Source organism: Salvelinus fontinalis, chromosome 3 (genome assembly GCF_029448725.1).
Source record: "Salvelinus fontinalis isolate EN_2023a chromosome 3, ASM2944872v1, whole genome shotgun sequence".
Classification (NCBI taxonomy): domain Eukaryota; kingdom Metazoa; phylum Chordata; class Actinopteri; order Salmoniformes; family Salmonidae; genus Salvelinus; species Salvelinus fontinalis.
In genome coordinates, this window is record NC_074667.1 from 21,111,246 (window position 1) to 21,132,367 (window position 21,122).

The following is a 21,122-nucleotide window of genomic DNA, read 5'->3' on the forward strand; positions in this document are numbered from 1 at the left end:
TTCCTCATTACGCGTTCAACAGGAAGTGATATGAGGGGAGGCCATTAAATTGTGGAATAATGGAGGGGAAAAAAATCACTATTCTACTCAAATCAACAGCTTCTGTTGTGTTCTTTCCCTCTTTCATAAAAACAGACCTGTGCATCACTACTGAATGTTTATTTTCATTAATGAGTGACAAATGCTCACGTGCACACTCATGTACACATGCACACACTCATAACGTCACACTCGGCCACACAAAGACAAAAGCCCACCAGCAGGAGGGACCTATTGTGTCCTGGTGTCAGCTCAATGTGACCTCTGGCCATGTGGCCAACAATAACTAATCTCAGTCGCTGACCAGGCAGCAAACAAAACACTGGCTGAGGCTGTCGCTGCCTCTGGCGGCACTCTACTCTGCACAGTACTAAACAAGCCACAGCAGCAGAACCATCTGAGAACTCTCCCAGGAGAGAGGGAGCAAGAGAGGCAGAGAGAAATGAGTCGAGGATAAGATCCATAATCCATGCTGCAAATCTGACATTGGAAGGAAGATTGGGGTTGCTTAGCTTTTTTTGTGTTAAATCTAAAATTGGGAAAGAAGAGAGAGAGCAATAGCGATATGGTGTGAGAGATGAAGAGAGAAAAGAAATTAAGCGAGGTAGTTGAAGATCATTTTAAAGGTGGTAGGAGACTGTCGGGAAAGGTTGCCAGTGCTTCTATATGGGTGTGTGTGTGCGCCAAATGAGAGAGAATCCGCCCGTTACCAGGCAGGGCCGGCCCTCATCTCAGATGGGATGCAGTGGGAGCGCCTCAGCCACAGACGTGAGGATAAGAAATGACACACATGCAGGCACACACACACGCTCAAAACAGAGACGGATGCGGAGTACAATGACCTTGCGAGCCACCCACCGACCTGAGACAACCACAACAAAAGCAACGCACAGCAAACTGCAGCAGCAACAGCTCCACCAGCCCATCCCTTGACAACCCATGGCTCCAGCTCCCTGCGTGCGCCAGGCTTGACTCCCTGTTGGTTCCGGCTCGCCATTTTTTGGCCAGGCACTTAATGTTTAACCTATTCTTCAGCGAAAGGACCCCGGGCTCAACTGCAATTAAGGTAACTGGATAGCCTTATCCTCTTTGCTCTGAATCAAAATGTTGCTGAGGGTAGTATGCTATGATGTGTGTGGTATTAAACATTCCCACAATGAGCTTTCAATTACAAATACCTAAGAGTGATGGAATATCTGGTTAATTACTCAATCCATTAACAGGTGATACAATAAAAGCATGGCTCCATGAGAACTAGCAGTGTTTAATCCAACTAATAATGGCAACAGGTGGTTCACATTTTTTTTATTTTTTTTTTTAAATCTTGCACACTGGATGATACACTGCTATCCACACGTAGTTTGCTTAGTTTCTAAATAAACAACGCCAGTTGACGGTTTCATTTCTTGTGAAAAAGTCTCCCATTAACAATACATCAATGGCAATTTGTCATAAGCAAACAAGACAGACCTCTCAGAATCAGTAAGCCAAGAATGAGATAAAGTTGAATAGAACCCCCAGGGATTTATCTGTCTGTTGACATAATTACTGCAGAGACCAATCCTGTTTGTTTTTTCCTTGATGTCACAATGGCCTGTGTAGTTGAGGTGAGAGACCCTTGGGATTTCATTACATATTTGCATAACAAGCCCAATGTTCAAATCTCTTCAACGGGCTGCCACTGATTATCGGGTTCTAGCAAGTCTCCGGTGAATACGTCTCTCTAGTGTGCTATCAGGCAACTGCAGAGGGTGTTATAAGAGCAAAAGTTATCCCTTTTCTATTGAATTCTTATTGATTCTCCACCAGTGGTAGTGCAGCGAATGAGCGAAGCAGTGTAGCTCACTTCTTACAAAATATAACCAATCTGTTAGCAGGAACAACAGGTAGACCTACTTTGATTTACAAGTGATTAAGAAAATGTATGACGGTAATTATGGCTATGTGATCCTATTTAGATCCAGGGTATTGTGTATCTATGAGCTAGAGCATTTCCATATTTCGAAACCTGTATACTGCAAAAATACAAACCTTGTTTGCATGGCTAGGTTCAACATTCAAATGTGCATATCTATTCTGATGTCAATGAGTCTGTCTCTTGCATTGCTTAATGATTTACTTCTTAAACTTCCTGAGCCAGCTTCCTCAGTCCATCTAGCAGCATTATCTATGCATTTCCTCTCTACTCACTTGTATCATGTGTCATCTGTTGTGATCGGATTAATAAGCACTCCATAAAAAGCTACTCATCTTTGCTGTGTGCTGGGTCGTTAAACACCTCTCGAAAGAATCCCTGTATGAATTGCAATGAGGAAACAGATTCGCCTTAGACTGTAAAACATTGCCAATAATTGTGGTTATTTTTCAATAATCTTCCATAAAAAGTATGGAAGGGTATGAGTCTTTAAAATACTTTTAACGTCTCAAGTCTGGCTTTGTCATTTTACAGTACAGCCTAACCCTGGTCCTTTGCTGCCGGTGGTTGCGTGGTGTCCGTCCAGTGCTGGACTATTATGCTCCAGCTGGAAGGCGCAAAGTGCAGTTTCCTCTTCTGCCTGGGAATATGCATGCTCATCTGCTCGGTCATCTACCTGAGGGCCATGGCTGGCACAGATCCCCAGGGTCAGAGTGGGCCCCAGGGCTGCAGGCCATTCTCTAAGTACTGCCAAGCTTTCATCCCCAGCACCAAGGGCTCGCCAGCATGGCAACGCCGTGACTGCCAGGTGGAGAGCTATCTTCTGGGTATGGGAAGTCGAGGTGGGGACCAGGACTGCTCCCGCCTGGTGAGGGAGCTTCACTTCATCACCCGCCCGCTGAGCCAGGAGGAGGAAGACTACCCTCTGGCCTTCATCCTCACTGTCCACAAGGAGCTGGAGCTGTTGGTGCGCCTGCTGCGGGCCATCTACACGCCGCAGAATGTCTACTGTGTCCACGTGGACGCCAAGGCTCCGCGGGAGTACAGGGAAGCCGTGGAAAGCCTTGTGGGCTGCTTCCCCAATGTGTTCCTGGCCAGCCACAGCGAGATGGTGACCTACGCCGGCTTCTCACGGCTGCAGGCCGACATCAACTGCATGAGGGACCTGGCGGCATCGCCTGTGCCCTGGAGGAAGGTGCTCAACCTGTGCGGCCAGGACTTCCCTGTAAAGAGCAACCTGGAGCTGGTGCGCTACATGCAGAGCAAGGAGTGGAGGGACAGGAACATGACCCCGGGCATCAAGCAGCCTGCGGCTATGAGGCACCGGACTCAGCTGCAGTACAGGGAGGTCAGGGGCTCCCACGTGGCCCCCAAGCACGGAGGCCCAAAGAAAGGTGCTCCGCCCCACAGGCTTCAGATTTACTTTGGTACAGCCTACTACGCACTAACCAGGACCTTTGTGGAGTTTGTACTGAGGAGTCACGTGTCCAGAGACCTGCTAGAGTGGTCCAAAGACGCATTCAGCCCAGATGAGCACTACTGGGTGACGCTCAATCACATTAAAGGTAAAGTACAAATTTACAAACAGCACATAAAAAGCAACTTGTAATCTCTGTAACACAATTGGTTCTGAGCTTATATCAATGCATAGGGACATTTCTAACTGTTAAATCCATGAGGAAAACAGATAAGACATCTACAATCTTTCCATGAGTGCATAGCTATGCCACGCACAACCTTTCCAATTTGAAATGTATCCAAAAGCAAAAACCTAGGAGACGAAATAGCTATGCTTAGTCGATATATCCTGGTGGCCTAGGAGCTGAGTTCACGAAAGGCTGACTTACAGTACACTTATTTGGCGTGTTCAAAGATTACTTCTAGCCTTGAAACTTAAAAGGAATGGGTTCAACATGCCCACTCTGTTTGAAGTAAAGTAAACCAGCGTAGCTCAATGACATGTATTTTATGAAGCCCTTTTTACATCAGCAGTTGTCAAAGTGCTTCACAGATAACCAGCCTAAAACCCCAAAAGAGAAAGAAATGCAGAAGCACAGTGGCTAGGAAAAATAAGTCAATAAATATTCCACCCCTTTGTTATGGCAAGCCTAAATACATTCAGGAGTACAAGTTTGCTTATCAACACATTACATTGCATGGACTTACTCTGTTTGCAATAATAGTAAATAATAGGACTTTTGAATGACTACCTCGTCCCTGTACCCCACACATACAATTATCTGTAAGGTCCCACAGTCGAGCAATTCATTTCAAAACACAGATTCAACAACCCTCCGCTTGTAATCGTTAAGGATTATGGGTTTTTCATGATAAAAAAAAACAAGAATGGAGCTAAGTACAGGCAAAATCCTACAGGCAAACCTGGTTCAGTCTGCATTCCACCAGACACTAGGAGATGAATTCACCTTTCATCAGGACAAGAACCTAACACACAAGGCCAAATCTACACTGGTGTTGCTTACCAGAGTGTTCTTACCAGAGTGGCCGAGTAACATTTTTTGACTTAAACCCACTTGAGAATCTATGTCTAGACCTGAAAATGGCTTCGCAATGATCAACAACCAATTTGACAAGCTTGAATTTTGAAGATAATAAATGGGCAGTCCAGTTGTAGTCCAGGTGTGGAAAGCTCTTAGAGACTTACAGCTGTAAATGCTGCCAAAGGTGCTTCTACAAAGTATAGACGTACGTAAATTAGATATTTCTGTATTTCAAAAAAAGTCAAAATACATGTTTTCACTTTGTCATTCTGGGATATTGTGTGTAGTGTGTCATTCTGGGATATAGATGATATTGTGTGTAGTGTAGATTGTGTGAAGATGGGTGAGAGAAAAAAATGTAATCTATTTTGAATTCAGGGTGTAACAACGGAATGTGGAATAAGTCAAGGGGTATGACTATTTTGAAGGCTCTGCAAGTGACACGTGAGAGGCTATAATGGAACGTGAGAATGAGATTATCTGTTTTGGATCGATTATCTGCTCCTAGAAGCGCCAGGGAGTCATGTAGGAGGCGGCTGGGGTGGCGAGATCCGGACAATCAAATGGAGGGACCAAGAGGGGACTGTACACAATGGATGCAAAGGTACAACAACTCCCTTTCCCAGTCAAAGTCAGTTTCTACTCTCGATCTCACTTGTCTAGGGCAAATTTTGCACCTTGATTCCAGATTAGTCTTCTGATTAGGAAGCAAACTGTTTACACAAATCAAAATTGTATGTCACATGCGCCGAATACAACAGGTACTTACTGAAAAGCCCTTAACCAACAATGGTTAAGAAAATATTAACCAAATAAACAAAAGTTATAAAAAAGCAACAACAAAAAAAATAAGAGGCTATATACAGGGGGTACCGGTACCGAGTCAAGGTGCAGGGGTACAGGTTAGTCGAGGTAACATGTACATTAGAAGACAAGTACATTAGAGTGTTCAGTTTGAGAAACAGAAACTTCACAAGTCCTCAACTGGCAGCTTCATTAAAAAGTACCCGCAAAACACCAGTCTCAACGTCAACAGTAAAGAGTCGACTCCGCGATGCTGGCCTTCTAGGCAGAGTTGCAAAGTAAAAGCCATATCTCAGACTATCCAATACAAAGAAAAGATGGGCAAAAGAACAGACACTGGACAGAGGAACTCTAACACTCTAATGTACTTGTCCTCTTGCTCAGTTGTGCACCAGGGCATCCCACTCTTTCAATTCTGGTTATAGCCAGTCTGCGCTGTTCTGTGAAGGGAGTAGTACACAGCTTTGTACGAGATCTTCAGTTTCTTGGCAATTTCTCGCATGGAATAGCCTTCATTTCTCAGAACAAGAATAGACTGACGAGTTTCAGAAGAAAGGTCTTTGTTTCTGGCCATTTTGAGCCTGTAATCGAACCCACAAATGCTGACGCTCCAGATACTCAACTAGTCTAAAGAATTAGGCTAATTGACATCATTTGAGTCAAATGGAGGTGTACCTGTAGATGTATTTCAAGGCCTACCTTCAAACTCTTTGCTTATTTGAGCTGTTCTTGCCATAATATGGACTTGGTCTTTTACCAAATAGGCCTATCTTCTGTATACCACACCTACCTTGTCACAACCTAACTGATTGGCTCTAACGCATTAAGAAGGAAAGAAATTCCACAAATTAACAAGGCACACCTGTTAATTGAAATGCATTCCAGGAGAGAGAATGCCAAGAGTGTGCGAAGCTGTCATCAAGGCAAAGGGTGGCTACTTTGAAGAACCTCAAATATATTTTGATTTGATTAACACTTTTTTGGTTACTACATGATTCCATCGTTACTACATGATTCCATTTCATAGTTGATGTCTTCACTATTATTGAACAATGCAGAAAACAGTAAAAATAAAGAAAAACCCTGGAATTAGTTGGTGTTCAAACTGTTGACTGGTACTGTTCATAAATTATTTTCCAAGAGATGGCTAACAAAAGCAAGCACTCTGCAATAAATAAAAACAGTTCCACTCACCAGATGATCATTTGAAACGTAACTTATTTTTGTAAGTTATTCATGAAAAGGGAGACGCTAACAAATTAGCAACAACATCTTTGATAAGACCTGCTGCAGCCGCTGCAAACTAGCCGACAACAAAAGCTAGCTAGACAGTGGGGAAACTACTGCTTGCTATTGTGCACTGACCCGTTGGCCTTCGAGAAGGCAGAAGTTTCCATACGTTTTTGTAAAAATGGTCCCACCCATTAAGTCAAAATGTTATTGGTTGATTCCACTCAAATGTTATTCTTATACAGTTGAATGGCAGATGCCTTTATCTAGCTTCTGCTGGCTTAGCCAATGGCTGACTTACTTGGATTTATCTCCCCAGAGGCCAGCAAAGAAAAATCCTGGTTGGATATTGTTTTATTTTCAGTGTTAACCCTTTCCAACAAAAACAGAAGAGATTAAAATCAGAACATAGTTGAAAATATAATTATAATAATTATTTTATAAATCCTTAGCCCTTCTCTGAAGGTGTAAAGGCCAATTGTTCCCCACTGTGTTCGGATTAGTAATAATTTGTAGAGTGGCTCTATTTTCCCTCAGCGTGCATTTTTTCACTATTCTGAATGTCTAAAGAATCCATATGTTGTTCTGAAATATGAACACAGAAATACTGGACATTTTGAACTTATTATGGTGGTGATTTGACAAAATTACAATCATGGTCTACAATTGGACTCACATTGTTCTGTCCTCGGTTTTGATTCAGTCTCAGACCCCTTGTCCCCCTCCCGGTCACGGTCTTGACTTGATTTTCTCCGGTCTTGGTCTTGAATTGGTCTCGCTGTAGTTGGTGTGGTCTACAGCTTATCATGAGGTACTCTACCTCAGGCGAGCAAAACCTTGAGACTTCCTTAATATAAAAAATTTCGCGCCAGCTGTTATTGACAAATAAACAGACCACCACTCATCTTACCGGAGGTAGCTGTTCTGTCTTGTCGATGCACGGAAAACCCAGCCAACTGTATATTATCCATGTTGTCGTTCAGCCACGACTCGGTGAAACAATATATTACAGTTTAATGTCCCTTTAGTATGATAGTCTCAAATGGAGCTCATCCAGTTTATTCTCCAGTGACTGCACGTTGGCCAACAGGACGAATGGTAGAGGCGGGTTACCCAGTCACTGACTAATTCTCACAAGGCACCCGGATCTGCAGCCTCTGTATCTCCATCTCCTCTTCATGCGAATGACGGGGATTTGGACCTGGTCCGGGAGCAGCAGTAAATCCTTTGCGTCAGACAGATTCCAGAAAATAAGTGTTTGTCCAGTTCGGGATGAGTAATCACTGTTCTGATATCCAAAATCTCTTCTCAGTCATAAGAGACGGTAGCAGAAACATTATGTACCAAAAAAGATACAATGCGGAAAAAATAAAATAAAATTGAGCAATTGGTTAGGAGCCCGTAAAACGGCAGCCATCCCCTCCGGCGCCATCGTTTGAGCAACAGCAGTTGATAGAATTTGATACTGAGCTGAATCTCATCTTTATGTCCCTTCTGCTGCACGTCTTTCCACAGGCCGCTATGTTAGGGACATCTGCATCTATGGTCTGGAGGATTTGCAGTGGATCATCGACAGAAACAGCATGTTTGCCAACAAGTTCGAGAGCAAGGCCTTCCCAGAAGCTTTGGACTGCCTGGAGCAGTGGCACAGAGACAAGGTCCTGCAGCAAGCCATGGTTCCCATCCAGTCATGGTGGCAACTTGCCACGCAAGGCAATGCCACCTCCCTTTTCAATGCCACGGTAGGACTTTGACGAGGCTGTGGGGTTCTTCCTGACCAAAATGGATGTAGTTCTCCAATACTTGTTGGTTATTGTATCACTTCAGAGGGCTGTACTAAAGTGTGCTGCAAGTGCCTTGATGCATTTCTGTTGGTGCGTTGAGCTCAAATCTCGAGAAAGTAATAGTAGGAAACTGTAATAGTAGGAAACTGTTTGCGAGGTGAGCAGGGAAGACTTGTTATTGACATATCTCAGTTGTCCTGAAACGCTTTGTGGTAAATTTAGGCTCTGTGTATCATTAAGAGGCACAGTGGCTGAGAGGATGACGCAACCATAATCACTAAGGAATTCACAAGTCTCCCCCCCACGTCAAACAAGGACCTTTACTGACCTGTGGTGCACTTTGACAACAGAACCGCATAGGCCACTGTACCAAAGACATTTGTCAACCTTTACAGGCAGAAACAGACAGCTCTGTAGACATTGTTGCTTAGATGTGTTGTAACAACTGGCCACTGTACCTAAGGAATTCGGCAAACCTTTACAAGGGAGAGCAACACACAGCTCTCTGGACATGGCTGCTTAGATGTGTGGTAACTTGAATATTGCCATTTCAAATTATTTTTACACTCAATTACATGTTAAGAATAATCCATTTAAAAGTAAACTATTAATACTGTGCGATTGCCTATTGCAAATAAAGTAGCACTCATTTTATGACAGCTTTACATATGTTTGTCTGTGATTGTTATGTTGTAAATGTGAACATTTTAAGGTAACTTCAGATAACTGACGTTTTTTTCTTGTACTGTACCCAATGATTTATGAAAACTTGCTTGAAAGGTCAATGTCCTCATTGTGGTTTCACAGTCTTGTTTAATATATTATGTACACACTTTATTAGAATACTTATGAAATACACATTGTTATATTTGGTAACATATGCTTGTTTTCCTTATAGTCCAATCCCATTCGAAGAGGGTGAAAATTAAAAACACTGACAAAAGCTCTGACGAAGGCCTTGAGGCTGATACGTAAAAGCTTAATAAAGACCAGTAAAAAGGTGTGATTGTTAAAAGGTAAAAATGTTGCGTGTGCTAATCTTGACCCGTTAACATTGTTTCCTATTTGTTTTGTAAATAATACAAAAATAGGTTACTCATTATTTAAAGTTACATAAAAAAATGTCCCACAGTTCTTTGATAATTTCAACTACTGCTAAACGATACCCTCTGAGCTTAGTACTGGCAAAGTACAACCGTATAATAAACCAAATAGGCCTAAACATTTGCACTGACATTAAATATGGTTACATTGTGTATATGTTGTCAATTTAAGAGAACAGGGTCCAATAAATGTGAATTAGGTTGAGGCAGGCAGTTAAGGTGTTCAACTGCCACTTTGACATCAAACCATATTTCAATTGACTTCAAAAAAATGTAACATTAAGGGCTTGAAAGTGGAAATCGTACAGCGTGCACATTTTTACCCAAAACATGTTTGTTGTTTGTTCACTGTAAAGGAAGTTACGCTATTCACTGAAATTCCCAAATGCTTTGAATATATTAAACATTTGTTATAAATTCACTTGGGTCTTAACTTAGCTTAGCTTGATCTTTGCTTTGATTCACTTTTCAAAAGGGTTGTTGATACAAATTGCACAATCACATGCAGTGCAAATGGACAAGGCACTTTGATCTGTTCCCCTTTGAGAGTTAGCAAGGAAAATTCCCACAAGTGGACAACCACAACAATGCTGCTCTCACGCTCTGATGGAGTCGGAAAGGTGACCTGTTGTGCTGCTCGCTCTCCCGATTCCACAGTAGTCCTGAAAACTCAACGTTAGCCAACAGTGACTAGGGTCTGGTTTCAATAATGGACTCTTTTGACATAGAGAAACTACACCACTGCCTACGTCACTACTTTATCCGCTTGAATAGAATACAAAATAGTAGCTAGCAAGATGGAGATCAGAGGCAGTGATGTAGATCCTCTCTGCCCCCCCCAAAAAATAAAGGAGTCCATCATTGAAATCAGACCCTAGTCAATGTGTGGCCTAGGGTCAGGTTTTTGCAACTAATACCACAGCACCACATGGTTTCCAATCATCTGGCAGCTTCCTCATTTAGCCTGGCTCAGGTTCCGGTCAGCTGGTTGATGGGATTGGGAATAACGACAGGCACAGGGCTGGGGGGGGGGGGGGGGTTTATCTGGTTTCCATGACACCGAGGAGAGCTTTTACTGTCATAAAGTTACAGCACATAGCTTTATCGGAGGCGATCTGCTGTTTCTCAATAGGATTTCCTGTGTATTGTGTGTCCTACTTTATCTATCACATTCTTACCTTAAATAGAGCATGTAATCAATACAAAAATGTGAGAACAAAGTGCGGCAGGCATGGTGAATGGGGCACCATGGTACTTTTCTATGTGCAAGATGGCAAACAGATAAAATGTTGGAGCTACTGTATTTGCTTTCCTTTGCTAAACCACACACTGTATAATTTTGTAATTTCAAAACAAGGAAATTTGTATCTCCATATCACGGCAAATAATTTATGCAATAAGAACAGAAATGGACCTGTGGCCAACTCCAAGGAACTCAAAGTAACCAAACATGCCAAAAACAGCAGACCGGAGGGTTAATCATTCACATGTGAGCACAAACAGCTAACTGGTTCACAGTTAGCACCACCTCTATGTACCTGTCTGACAACTGTGCAGGGACACGCCGTCCTAAAGGTTGATTAATCTACAGTAGAAGACACAAACAGCACCACCCTCCATTTGAAAACTCTCCCTACTGTCAAAATACAGATGACTGACTATAACAACAGCTTTTGTGTAACAAATGAAAATGTGTGGACAGTGTAGTAACTGATTGAATAAGAGGGTAGGTTTGCATACACAACATTCCAATATCTTATTTTAGTACACACTGAAGACTTGGACTGAAACACCTGTGAAAGAGCTTTTTCCCCTGCTGCTAGTAGGGGGGGAAAAATGAAGATATTGAAGATATATATCAACTTTGTGAGAGCCTACCCTCTTATTGGTTTTACGCAGCAACCAAAAAAAAGTTAACCATGTAGATGTAGAGCACAGCTTGTTGAATAGATGTGGTGAATGTTTTACAGTGCATTCGGAAAGTATTCAGGCCTCTTCCCCTTTTGTTACATTACAGCCCAATTATAAAATGGACTAAATACATTTTTTTCCTCAATCTACACACAATACCCCACAATGACAAAGCAAAAAAATGTTTAGAAATTTTAGCAAATATATATAAGAAAAAAGGTATTTACAAAAGTATTCAGATCCTTTGCTATGAGACTCGAAATTGAGCTCAGGTGATTCCTGTTTCCATTAATCATCATTGAGATGTTTCTACAACTTGATTGGAGTCCACCTGTGGTAAATTCAATTGATTGGACATGATTTGGAAAAGGCACAGACCTGTCAATATAAGGTCCCACAGTTGACATTGCATGTCAAGAGCAAAAACCAACCCAATAGGTCGTAGGAATTGTCTGTAGAGTGCCCGGCCAAACTGAGCAATCGGGGGAGAAGGGCCTTGGTTCAAAGAGGTGACCAAGAACTGGGAACGTTCCAGAAGGACAACCATCTCTGCAGCACTCCACCAATCAGGCCTTTATGATAAAGTGGCCAGACGCAAGCCACTCCTCAGTAAAAAGGCACATGACAACCTGCTTGAAGTTTGCCAAAAGGCACCTAAAGGACTCTCAGATCATGAGAAACAAGATTCTCTGGTCTGACAAAACCAAGATTGAACTCTTTGGCCTGAATGCCAAGAGTCACTTCTGGAGGAAACCTAGCATCATCCCTACGGAGAAGCATGGTGGAAGCAGCATCATGCTGTGGGGATGTTCTTCAGAGGCAGGGGCTGGGAGACTAGTCATGATCGAGGGAAAGATGAACGGAGCAAAGTACAGAGAGATCCTTGATGAAAACCGCAAACTGGGACGAAGGTTCACCTTCCAACAGGACAATGAACCTAAGCACACAACAAAGCTAACACAGGAGAGGCTTCGGGACAAGTCTCAATGTCATTGAGTGGCCCAGCCAGAGCCCGGACTTGAACCTGATCAAACATCTCTGGAGAGACCTGGAAATAACTGTGCAGTGACACTCCCCATTAAACCTGACAGAGCTTGAGAGGATCTGCCAAGAATGGGATTAACTCCCCAAATAAAGGTGTGCCAAGCTTGTAGCATCATACCCAAGAAGACAAGGCTGTAATTGCTGTCAAAGGTACTTCAACAAAGTACTGAGTAAAGGGTCTGAATACTTATGTAAATGTGATAGTTTTTTAAAAATTTAAAAACCTGTTTTTGCTTTGTCATTATGGTGTAAATTGATCAAGGGAAAAAACTATTGAATCAATTTTAGAATAAGGCTGTAACGTAACAAAATGTGGAAAAAGTCAAAGGGTCTGAATACTTTCCGAACGCACTGTTCTACCTTGTGTCCTACCTTGTGGCAGATCTCAGTCTTGACTTCTTTCAGGGCCCGGTCTGAAAACACACAGCCACAGGTCTGCAGGAAACAGAACCTGAGAGAAACAAGATGACATAAGGTTTAGGGTTAAGGTTGTGATGCAACACATCTATTGTAAGGGAAAACATAGTGCTACCATCAGTACATGAAAAAAAACCCTGCCATAGGAATTATCACCCTCTTATCACAACTTTTGTATTTTGCAATGGTGATATTTTAGCAACTTGGGATTGGACAGGGGATCATTATCAAGCCAAGCTGCCACTGTGGTTCATAGGCTGCGTTAACACAGGCAGCCCAATTCTAATATTATGCCCAATTTTTGGCAAAAGAGCTGATCTGATTGGTCAAAAGACCAATTAGTGAAAAAAAAGATCAGAATTGCCTGTGTAAATGCAGCCATAGTGGTATTTTAGTCAAATGGGTTCTGGTGCCAGAAAATCACCACCCCTTCAAATTAGTGGATTTGGCCATTTCATCCACACCCGTTGCTGACAGCTGTATAAAACTGAGCACACAGCCATGCAATCTCCATAGAGAAACATTGGCAGTAGAAGCCTAAGCTCACTATGCGCAATGCCAAGCTTCGGCTAGAGTGGTGTAAAGCTTGCCACCATTGGACTCTGGAGCGGTGGAAATGCATTCTCTGGAGTGATGAATCACGCTTCACCATCTGGCAGTCCGACCAACTAATCTGAGTTTGGTGGATGCCAGGAGAACGCTACCTGCCCCAATGCATAGTGCCAACTGTAAAGTTTGGTGGAAGAGGAATAATGGTCTGGGGCTGTTTTTCATGGTTTGAGTTAGGCCCCTTAGTTCCAATGAAGGGAAATCGTAACGCTTCAGCATACAATGACATTCTCAACAATTCTGTGCTTCCTACTTTGTGGCAACAGTTTGGGGGAGGCCTTTTCCTGTTTCAACATGACAATGCCCTCATGCACATAGCGAGGTCCATACAGAAATGTGACCTTGTATATAGCTTACTTACTCACTCGTGTTTGTGTTCTACTTTACTTTATAGTACTACGGATATTGATTACTGCATTGTTGGAAAAGAGCTTGCAAGAAAAGCATTTCACTGTACTTGTGGACAATACTTGAAACTAGTTAACAGACCAATAAGAGAGTTCCAAACCTCTCTGCCAATAAGAACTTGTTTTCATTTCCCCCCTCCCCACCTAGACCACTCTCAGACAGTCCTAGTAAAATTCTTGCTTGAGAAATTGCTATTTTCTAAGAAGCTTTTTGTTTATTTTTGACAATTTTAATTGAAAACAATTACAGTAAGGTTCTTAAAATATAGCCCAGAAATGATTTAAATAGAGATACATTTTTTTTTTTAAAGGCTACATTGAACTTAAAAATATATACTTTTTAAATGGGGCAATGCACAAAGTGTAGTGGCTCACATCATCCCTCAGAATCTCTTCTCTATAGTTTAGCCCTGGTCCCAGATCGGTTTGTGACGGAGTTAAAAAAGTATAGCACAGACAGGCTGGCACTCAGGCTGTAGGTTAATGCACATGATTCAGTGCCAGAACTCAGCAAAATGCAGACATTGTGAGATGACACTTCCTGGTCAAAATGCCCCACTCTACGCTTGTCATTGAAAGACATTGATAAGATGCATAGACATTGACGAGATGCTTGTATATAGAGTCATATTCATTAGTGCACACCATAGCAACACACACCGTACCTATGTTTGCCATTCATCTCCAGGCCCACCACAGGACAGATGAACATGGCACAGTGCATGTCCTCATAGCGGTCCCCTTTGATGTTCCTCCTCTCGCCCTCCCAGGCTGGGTTGTCAGTCAGGTTCAGCTCCTTTATATCCTGTGGAATGGCACACACACACACACACACACACACACACACACACACACACACACACACACACACACACACACACACACACACACACACACACACACACACACCTTTGATTCACTTTACATAATGCAATGATATGTGGCCTCAGCTGAAATCATGGAAAATTACCATACCTTAATGCCACGAAGGTGTGATACAACCTCGCTGTTGGGTCTATCTGCAGATTTATCCAGAAGGTACTCAATCACAGCATCTTTGTTATACAGTCTGTAAGCAAGAATAGCATTTTGATTATGAAAACCATGTGTGATAGAAGTATCTAAAAGCAGCCTATACCTAAGCTACTAATATTCAGCGCCATTTATTTCTTAACTGCACCCAATCAACAAGCAGCACTTACTTCCTGATTTTCATATTATTAAAATGCAGATTATATCCAGTTATCTAATAGGGACACCTAGGAGACTGATAATGCCAACAAAATATTGTAGATTGCTAGATACAAAATGGTGTCATACTATATGACTAGTTCACAACAACAAACTGATTTTAAAATGTCCTCACCTTCCCAGATCACAAGCAACAATAGGGCGCCGGAGTTTCTCTGTACTGAGAGCACAGTACTTCCACCTGGCAGCAAGCTCTGCATTTTTGTCAACCTGTAGTGCAGAAAGATTTACACGTTCAATTTAGCTCCTGCCTCACTGTTCAGTTGCATTTGGTTATATCTGAAATACTTTGCTTGCAAGAATAGTGAGAGATGGAACACCCATGGTGCAACTCTGTTATTGACTACCACCTGTGCTCTGTGATTGACTACCACGTTAACTACCACCTGTGCCATAAAGCTCCTTGTTAGCTAGCCCAATAATGGACTAAAGTAATCTATTGTTATAGTCCAAGAACCTTACATGTTCTGTTTATGGTTCTAGAAACATAAATCACGTTTCTAACACACATCACACAGACACTAGCAAAGACTTACAGGAAGGCATACACCATAATATGTTTCTGATTGACAGGGTGAGAGCTTTGGCATTTTTTTTGCGGGACTGAAAAAAATGCCTCAAATGTAAAAACAAAAAATATATTAACCGGTCCCCATGGGTGGGTATAATTTGTGGAACGTTCCAGCAGGAATCTGTTCCAAAAACGTCGTAAACAAGGATGCCAACAAACAACGCATACAAAGTAGTATGATCAATTCACCTAGCTGGCTGACTAGTTGCCGAACAGGCATCAACTCACCACGTAGCTTATTCTTAATGTTTGTCCATTGGCTAACCAGAGTGAGGACAGACATTTTTCGTAATAAACGTGGTGAGTGAAAAACTCAACAACATTGCCCACTCCCTCTCTACCTGGTATCTTATTCTGTCGCAATACAACTATGCGTTGTTTGTTGGCAACCTTGTTAGTTACAAAGTTTTTGGAACAGATTCATGTTGGAACGTAACACAAATTATACCCACCCCTCCCCATGCTTTTAAGATGCTAATTAACACAGGCAGCTAGCTAGTCCACGCCGTGTGTTGCGTAAAAAAGCGCTGAAATATGGCCGTGTGGGAACCCTAACCCTATATAAAAGGTGTGTGGTAATTTAACATTTCGTTTTTTTGAAAACTATTTCTCTGATGTGAAAGGTAGCTACGTTGCTTATGTTTCCAAAAACGTACCGCAAGTGATGTGTGTTCACGTTTAGAGCAAGCGTCGGTCCTCTTACAAAACATCTTCGGTCAGACTATACCATCGTCAATAGGCACTAAAGCAGTTAGAACTAACGTTAGATGAGTGTGAACATGGCGTTTTAACAAGCTAACGTTAGCTAGTTAATAAAAAAAGCTAGCTAACGTTACCTAAATGTATACATTTCATTTATCTAACATTAGTTCAGTTTGGGCAGACATCTTCCCTGATTTAAAAACAAAACGGTCGCTAGCGAAGCCAGTTAGTTAGCTAAACATGTAAACACCCGTTAGCAAATAAAAAAGTGTTTGAAAGAAGGTTAGCTAAAGTGCAGGCTAACTCGTTTATTTTACGCCTGCTACGTTAGGTTAAAGCTAGCTAACGTTATACCACTACATACCTTCTCAACTTTCTTTGGACCTTTTACCAACTCATGCCTTTTAGGAATAGTTCCACCATCACATCCCATTTTAACAAATAGCACAAAAGTAATTTCTTGGACTGGTCTGAAGGAGAAAACCCGAACAGGCTGGTTGTAAACAAACGTGTAATATATTCTTCTTCGTTTGTATTTCCGGCAGACTAGACGCTGTGTTGCATATTGCTGCCTTTCGCAGGTCGGAGTGCGAATTGCACACTTTGGTCACTAGGAAAATGGGAAGGTACATCTTTTTTTTTTTTTTTTTTTTTTTTACATTGCACAACCATCTATCGTATACACTATCCCCAAAACCCACCACCCCATCCCACTACTTTGGCCCTAAATGATCCAACACCAGGCCATCGGCATGGGAGGATGGAACCCCATCTCTCAAAACTTCCTGTAGACCTTCTGCATCTCTCACACCCAAATATGTATTTCTACTGCTGCAAATGCCACACCTATTTTCTGTGATTTCCAGTGCAGTTGATCACCATGACTTTAAACTGGTGAAGGCTCCTCAGAGGAGGAAGGGGAGGACCATCCTCAGTGAATTTCAAAAATAAAAAGTCAAACATTTAAAAGTGATACTTTTTTGAAAAAACTGAACTAAATATAATCACGTCACCAAATAATTGATTAAAACACACTATTTTGCAAAGAAGATCTACAGTAGCCTCAACAGAACTCTGTAGGGTAGCACCATGGTGTAGCCGGAGGACAGCTAGCTTCCGTCCTCTTCTATGTACATTGACTAGAAATACAAAACCTATGAGGCTCATGGTTCTCACACCCTTCCAAATACAGTGGCTTGCGAAAGTATTCACCCCCCTTGGCATTTTTCCTATTTTGTTGCCTTACAACCTGGAATTAAAATGTTTTTGGGGGGGTTTGTATCATTTGATTTACACAACATGCCTACCACTTTGAAGGTGCTAAATATTTTTTTATTGTGAAACAAACAAGAAATAAGACAAGAAAAACAGAAAACTTGAGCGAGTATAACTATTCACTCCCCTAAAGTCAATACCTTGTAGAGCCACCTTTTGCAGCAATTACAGCTGCAAGTCTCTTGGGGTATGTCTCTATAAGCTTGGCACATCTAGCCACTGGGATTTTTGCCAATTCTTCAAGGCAAAACTGCTCCAGCTCCTTCAAGTTGGATGGGTTCCGCTGGTGGACAGCAATCTTTAAGTCATACCACAAATTCTCAATTGGATTGAGGTCTGGGCTTTGACTAGGTCATTCCAAGACATTTAAATGTTTCCTCTTAAACCACTCAAGTGTTGCTTTAGCAGTATGCTTAGGGTCATTGTCCTGCTGGAAGGTGAACCTCCGTCCCAGTCTCAAATCTCTTGAAGACCGAAACAGGTTTCCCTCAAGAATTTCCCTATATTTAGCCCCATCCATCATTCCTTCAATTCTGACCAGTTTCCCAGTCCCTGCCGATAAAAAACATCCCCACAGCAGGATGCTGCCACCACCATGCAGGTGTTCTCGGGGTGATGAGAGGTGTTGGGTTTGCGCCAGACATAGCATTTTCCTTGATGGCCAAAAAGCAAAATTTTAGTCTCATCTGACCAGAGTACCTTCTCCCATATGTTTGGGGAGTCTACTACATGCCTGTTGACAAACACCAAACGCGTTTGCTTATTTTTTTCAATTTTGGATTCTCTTTTTTTTGCAGGAATCTTATAGCTTGGATGGAAGGCTGGAGGAGGGAACAAAGGGAAGGGGTACAGAGGTTATATAGCCTGCTGACTAAAACATTTAAATAGACAGCAAAACAGAGGCTCTCTCTCAGATTGCTGAGGGGCAACATAGTCAATGTACTTGCTAGGCTAAGTCTTATTTAGTGAAGACCTTAGGTAAGGGTTAATCATGATTCATCTCGGTCTTTACAGTTCCTGAAACATCAATGACCTGATGCATGGCCTCTACAGCAGTACTTGGCCACCCACTCAGTTACCAGTGACATTCTGCCATATTCCAGGAAAAGGAGACAGCAGAACCACCCCTCCTTAAATCCATAGTCATTAACCACATTTCCATCCACAGTTTTTAAGCAAGTCATACTTTATTAAAAAGAGTGAAGACGCCTTTATGTGCAAATATTGATATAATAACCATCATATCGAAGTCACGCGATGATATGGTGGGTGGTCCTCCCACTACGACTAGGGAAAGCATGCAGTTTATTAAGCTATTGATTAAATAAAATATGATGAACTTCACAGGGTGGTGAAAGTGCTAGATGCTCCTTTCCAAAAAATATTGAGTGTCTTATTCTGGTGACATGATGATTGACAATTGAATGCTGTTTGACAAATACAAATATTCTCACTCTTATCCATAATAACCTCATCATGTAGACCAGTGGTCACCAACCTATCTATCTTCTGCTCGATCTCCAATCCATTCCTAGTCGATCGCCAAACATTTCTGTAAAAAAACAACAACGATAAAGCCTTGCATTCCTATGTTTTTGTTCGGTTCACGCTGTTGACGGTAGCTGTACTTGATTCAGCAGCCCTAGGGCCGGGAAGGCAAAGTGTTTCCATTTTGAACCATTTCATGTCTGAACTTCAGGTAGAACTTTGTCTACCCCGCAGGCACAGAGAGAAAATCAAGTGCACCGAAAGGTCTACCGCTGGCCAATCAGATAGCTCAGGTCACCGTGTCTATAGTTTCCTCGCGCCATTGACAGTAAAAAAAGAAGAAGCCTCGAATGCACGCACACAAGTTGATAATGTGAGATTTCAAAACTTTTAAAACCATAACTAGAGAGACTAAACCAATACAGCAAAGAGCTATTGTTTTTATGAGTATGTTAATGTAAGTTGTTATTCAGCACCGTTAGAACTTTGTTCCACAGATTTATAAGCCATAAAATGCGCGTTTCGACAAGCTTGCGTTGTTATTACTTGCAGCTTGTGTCTTTTTAATATCGAGGAATATTTCACTTTCTCTGGCCCCATGTTCACTAGCATGCGGTGCCATGTGGTTAAACACCGCTTCCCATTCATTTTCAATGGAAGGAAAGAGGTGAGAAGCGGAGAGGGCGGGGGACCTTTGGGCTGCGCAAAGGTGGCGTGGGACGCGGCATGTTCACTAGCAATCGGTAATTGCCGCATGCCACTTAGGCCGCCCATTGTGACTCACTTGTGGGCGTGCTAGCAGTATATAACAGCACGTTCGATTGTGCATCAAGAAATCAGCATAGCAAGTTTGTATTTTTATTTTATCTTTATTTAACTAGGCAAGTCAGTTAAGAACAATTTCTTATTTACAATGACGGCCTACCAAAAGGCCTCCTGCGGGGACGGGCTGGGATGAAAAAAATAAAGAAATATATAAATATAAGACAAAACACACATCACGACAAGAGACAACACTACATAAAGAGAGACCTAAGACAACAACATAGCAAGGCAGCAACACATGACGGTACAGTAGCAACACAACATGGTAGCAACACAACATGGTAGCAGCACAAAGCATGGTACAAACATTATTGGGTTCAGACAACAGCACAAAGGGCAAGAAGGTAGAGACAACAATACATCACGCAAAGCAGCCACAACTGTCAGTAAAAGTGTCCATGATTGAGTCTTTGAATGAAGAGATTGAGATAAAACTGTCCAGTTTGAGTGTTTGCTGCAGCTCGTTCCAGTGGCTAGATGCAGCGAACTGAAAAGAGGAGTGACCCAGGGGTGTGTGTGCTTTGGGGACCTTTAACAGAATGTGACTGGCAAAACGGGTGTTGTATGTGGAGGATGAGGGCTGCAGTCGATATCTCAGATAGGGGGGAGTGAGGCCGATGCATGCTGGGACCTCGGCTCTGAAGCCAGGTTGACACACAAAGCTCCCAGGGGTGTTCACACACACGTTCCCCAGCTCCCTGCGACACTGCTCCTCAAAGCTTCACTCATCAACGTCCACACAAATGTGTCCATCAAGAGCCATAACGTGTACAAATTGGACAGGAACATGAGAAGGATCCAGGGGTGTTCCTGCAGTCAGCCCATGACCCACATGCCTGCAGCCCTGTCACTTCAGCTAGAGCACACTCATCAATACCTTGGCATCCTCCTGTACCCATTAGGTAACCACGGAGACATTTGCACAGGTAGGAGCCGGGTGTGTTTGTGGAGTTGGCATGGAGAATGCATGGTCCTGGCCCATCCCCTTTGCACTCATCTATTTCTAGGCACTCTGCTGCCCCCTGCAGAGTGTATCCCACAGGGTAGGTGCAAATCTCTCCTCCAACCTACAAATCTCTCCTCCATGCCAACAGGGGCACCCACAGCCGTCGCTGCCCACCAACATTACCTTATTACCTGGGCACTGAGGGGTGGGGGTGGGGGTAGGAGCTGGGGCTGGGCTAGATGTGGTGGTGAAAGAGGCTGCAGGGGTTGCGGTTGGTTCATCCCCAAGCTCAGTTCTACT

At 42.6% G+C, this 21,122-nt stretch overlaps 2 protein-coding genes across 9 annotated transcripts in view; one reads left to right on the forward strand and one right to left on the reverse strand.

Annotated features, from left to right (window-relative positions):
* LOC129840777 (replication termination factor 2-like) overlaps positions 1-16,849 on the reverse strand; it is a 31,132-nt gene extending 14,283 nt beyond the window's left edge. For 2 of the 6 annotated variants that reach the window (XM_055908926.1, XM_055908923.1), the window contains exons 1-5: positions 16,653-16,847; positions 15,131-15,225; positions 14,740-14,833; positions 14,430-14,569; positions 12,704-12,782 (exon numbers count right to left, since the gene is read on the reverse strand). In XM_055908926.1, coding sequence (XP_055764901.1) covers positions 12,704-12,782; positions 14,430-14,569; positions 14,740-14,833; positions 15,131-15,225; positions 16,653-16,721 — 477 coding nt within the window. In that variant the 5' untranslated portion in view covers positions 16,722-16,847. Of the gene's footprint in view, positions 1-12,703; positions 12,783-14,429; positions 14,570-14,739; positions 14,834-15,130; positions 15,226-15,551; positions 15,621-16,242; positions 16,315-16,652 lie in introns of those variants that run through there. The other 4 variants (XM_055908927.1, XM_055908922.1, XM_055908924.1 and 1 more) reach the window with 4 other exon arrangements.
* LOC129840752 (beta-1,3-galactosyl-O-glycosyl-glycoprotein beta-1,6-N-acetylglucosaminyltransferase 7-like) lies at positions 322-8,662 on the forward strand. 3 transcript variants are annotated; one of them, XM_055908911.1, is made up of 4 exons: positions 322-1,105; positions 2,489-3,519; positions 4,964-5,059; positions 8,005-8,662. In XM_055908911.1, exons 2-4 carry the CDS (start codon positions 2,553-2,555, stop codon positions 8,241-8,243), a joined length of 1,302 nt encoding a protein of 433 aa, XP_055764886.1. In that variant the 5' UTR covers positions 322-1,105; positions 2,489-2,552; the 3' UTR covers positions 8,244-8,662. The 3 variants fall into 3 exon arrangements, with proteins under 3 accessions (XP_055764886.1, XP_055764896.1, XP_055764895.1); XM_055908921.1 differs by lacking the exon at positions 322-1,105 and adding an exon at positions 1,129-1,925; XM_055908920.1 differs by lacking the exon at positions 322-1,105 and having other exon boundaries at positions 1,129-3,519.
* Positions 16,850-21,122: the final 4,273 nt, after the last annotated feature.